Consider the following 3242-nt stretch of genomic DNA (forward strand, 5'->3'; position numbering starts at 1 on the left):
GCCAGGTAGGCTGTGCACTGGGGGACCCTAATGCCATCCAAGGGAAGCTTCGCCATCCCGCACCAGTGCCAGATCTGCAGCTGCAAACATCCTGGGGCCGCCAGGGAAGCCCAGGAGAACCCGCGAGCCCCCAGTGGCGCCCGCCTGGAGCTGAAGCACACTACCGCGGTGCGCAGCCAGGGGCGGCTTCCGGAAGCCGGTTGCCACCGCGGCTGCAGGCACGCGCGCCAAACGGCTTTGCGAGCTCACTCGGTCTGAGAGGTCCGAGGCTGGGAATGTCGCTGCTGAAGGCTGTGGTGGCCGGGCTGGATCTCTGATTTTGGAATACATTATAGATTTGGAACCGCGGACTGGGGGGTTGGATCGCGGATTTGGGGTTGGATCCAGACTTGGGGTTGGATAGGGGATTTGGGGCTGGGTCGGCGGGGGCGGGGGTGGGGGGTGGTGAAAAGGTGACAGGGAGCTGCCCCCACTCAAGAGCCGATCGGTGGTTGGGGATCTGAGAAGTCACTACCATGAAGTTGTTTGGCTTCCGGAGCCGCAGGGGCCAGACGGTCCTGGGCTCCATAGACCACGTCTACACGGGTTCCGGGTACCGAATCCGGGACTCCGAACTGCGGAAGATCCACAGGACTGCTGTCAGGGGTGATGCCGGGGAAATGGAGCGCTGCCTGACGCGCAGGAGCGGAGACCTGGATGCCCTGGACAAGCAGCACAGGTAGCGGGGAGGGGGCCTCAGTCCGGGGTGGGAGGGGGTCCCCAGGCCCGGCTTCCCCGCAGCCCCTGGGACCGGGCCTTGGAGGGCGCCGGGCACCCTCTGAGCGGCGAAGTCAAATGGACCCTCAGCTGTTTTCCATCCCTCATAATTCCCTGGCTGGAGCAGTTGATGGAGAATTTGAGTGATTTAACTCACAAAGCATATACGGTGTTGTTATTTTTAATGAACACCTTTAAAACATGGTTTGTATACATTATAGGAGGTGCCTAAGGAGAGAATTCATTCCCCTATCAAAAATACCCTGAGTTATTTTCGGTAGGCGAGAAATTCTCAGATAAATCTGTCCGTTTTACATCCGTATCCACCTGTGTAGGTAGGTTCTTTACTGAAGGTTCTTAGAGAGCAACTTGGAAGTGGGAGGTGAGTTCTGTGTTCTCGAATGGAAAGGGACATTTTTCTCAAAATGTGAGCTCTTTCTCTGTTTGTCAGTTTTACATAGACCGAATGAAAATATCAAGGTTTTAACATTTTTGTGTGACACCTGCTGTCTTTCACTATTGTGATGATATTTTAAAAAATCTCATAACGGAGTGAAAAAAACACTTGCTCCTCTAGATAGCAGAATATGCTATTAATTTCTAAAATTAGTTGTTTACTAACAGCTGAAAAGACAGAAGCATGGAAGAGAATAGGAAACCCAGAAACACTGAAATTATGTAAGATATACGTAAGGATTGATGAGTAGGAAAAGACGAGTTATTAGTGAAAAAATTTCTGCTGTTTGAGGAAAACTAATGAAATTTTGTGTCACAGACATGAGTTCCTGATGGAATGCAGACTGAAATTTTTACATGTCCAAATGAGTAAAGTACCAGAAGAAAACACAAACGCTTATTTTACAGGTACATTTTGACAAACACCTCCCTAAGAATGACCTCGTAAGCAGACATTCTAAGGTTGATTTAGCAAACTAAAAATTAAAACTGACTGTGTTTCAGAAAAAAAGTTAACAAAATAAAAGAGAGCTTACTTGAAATATTTACTATATATATATATATATATATATATTCAGATGAAAAGTATGTTTTCGTTTTATAGGGAATTCATTATATTCTTTATTATTATTATTTTTTTGAGTTGGAGTCTCGCTTCTTCACTCAGGCTGGTGTCCAGTGGCACAATCCTGGTTCACTGCAACCTCGGCCTCCTGGGTTCAAGCAATTCTCCACCCTCTGCCTCCCAAGTAGCTGGGATTACAGGCAGGTGCCAGCACGCCTGGCTAATTTTTGTATTTTTAGTAGAGAGGGGCTTTCACCATGTTGGCCAGGCTGGCCTCGAACTCCTGACCTCAAGTGATCTGCCTGCCTCGGCCTCCCAAAGTGCTGGGATTACAGGTGTGAGCCACCACACCCAGCCTATGTTGTTTATTATATATGATAAGATACAGATATTACTGATATGTATACCACATATATACCACAGATATAAATGTTATATTATATCCGTTATATATACATTAGATGAAAAGTTATATACACATTCGATGAAAAGTACATCTTCATTTTACAGGGAATTTTTTCAAATCAAATCATCAAACACTGTAAAAGTAGGCCAAGTATCTTTCTCCAGATTTACAAGTTACTTTTGTATATAGGAAAAAATCCTTTTCATTTCTGGTATAAGAATTTAAAAGAGGAATCAAACAGTTTTCTATCCACAATATTTGTGAGGATGTTTTATACTGCTACTTAAAAGTTTAAGTTGCTGATTACTTTTCAGATAGATAATTTGGTGGTAAGTACTACATTTTAAAAATGTGTATGCCCTTTACTCATCAATTCCATTATACTAAAATGCCCTTAGGAAATAAAGATACATGCACGTTAGTTTTCATAGCTCTTATTTTTAAAAGAACCCAGAGAATGGATCCTATAAATAAATTTCAGTTGCATCCATAGGATGGAATAACATGTGACCATTGAAGGTGGCAATAGGTATAGAAGTAAGCTGATGTGTGAAGATGTATTTTGTTATAACCAGAGAGGAAAAAATAAATAGTTAAATTATACATATGCAAGCATACTATGATCTTCTTTTAGAAAAAAAAATGTACAAAATATGATGAAATTTGTAATTTCTGAGCATTTGCTTTGTTTTAATTTTTTTTTTTTTTTTGAGATGGAGTCTCGCTGTGTCACCCAGGCTGGAGCGCAGTGGCCTAATCTTGGCTCACTGCAAGCTCCACCTCCCGGGTTCATGTCATTCTCCTGCCTCAGCCTCCTGAGTAGCTGGGAGTACCGGCGCCTGCCACCATGCCAGACAAATTTTTTATATTTTGAGTAGAGCTGGAGTTTCACCGAGTTAGCCAAGATGGTCTTGATCTCCTGGCCTCATGATCCACTGGTCTCGGCCTCCCAAAGTGCTAGAATTACAGGCGTGAGCCACCACGCCCTGCAAGTATTTGCATTTTAAATAAAGTTTTTTTTTTTTTTCCTTTTTCTTATCTGTGATTGCTGCAGTGAGC

General features: G+C 43.9%; 1 protein-coding gene across 1 annotated transcript; it reads left to right on the plus strand.

The window, feature by feature from the left end:
• The first annotated feature begins 233 nt into the window (after positions 1-233).
• Positions 234-2740, plus strand: LOC117089686 (putative ankyrin repeat domain-containing protein 20A5). Its single transcript, XM_033221165.1, has 2 exons — positions 234-718; positions 2288-2740. Exons 1-2 carry the CDS (start codon positions 516-518, stop codon positions 2370-2372), a joined length of 288 nt encoding a protein of 95 aa, XP_033077056.1. The 5' UTR covers positions 234-515; the 3' UTR covers positions 2373-2740.
• The last annotated feature ends 502 nt before the right edge of the window (positions 2741-3242 follow it).

The sequence above is a fragment of the Trachypithecus francoisi genome, unplaced genomic scaffold, assembly GCF_009764315.1.
Source record: "Trachypithecus francoisi isolate TF-2019V2 unplaced genomic scaffold, Tfra_2.0 Contig00878, whole genome shotgun sequence".
NCBI lineage: Eukaryota > Metazoa > Chordata > Mammalia > Primates > Cercopithecidae > Trachypithecus > Trachypithecus francoisi.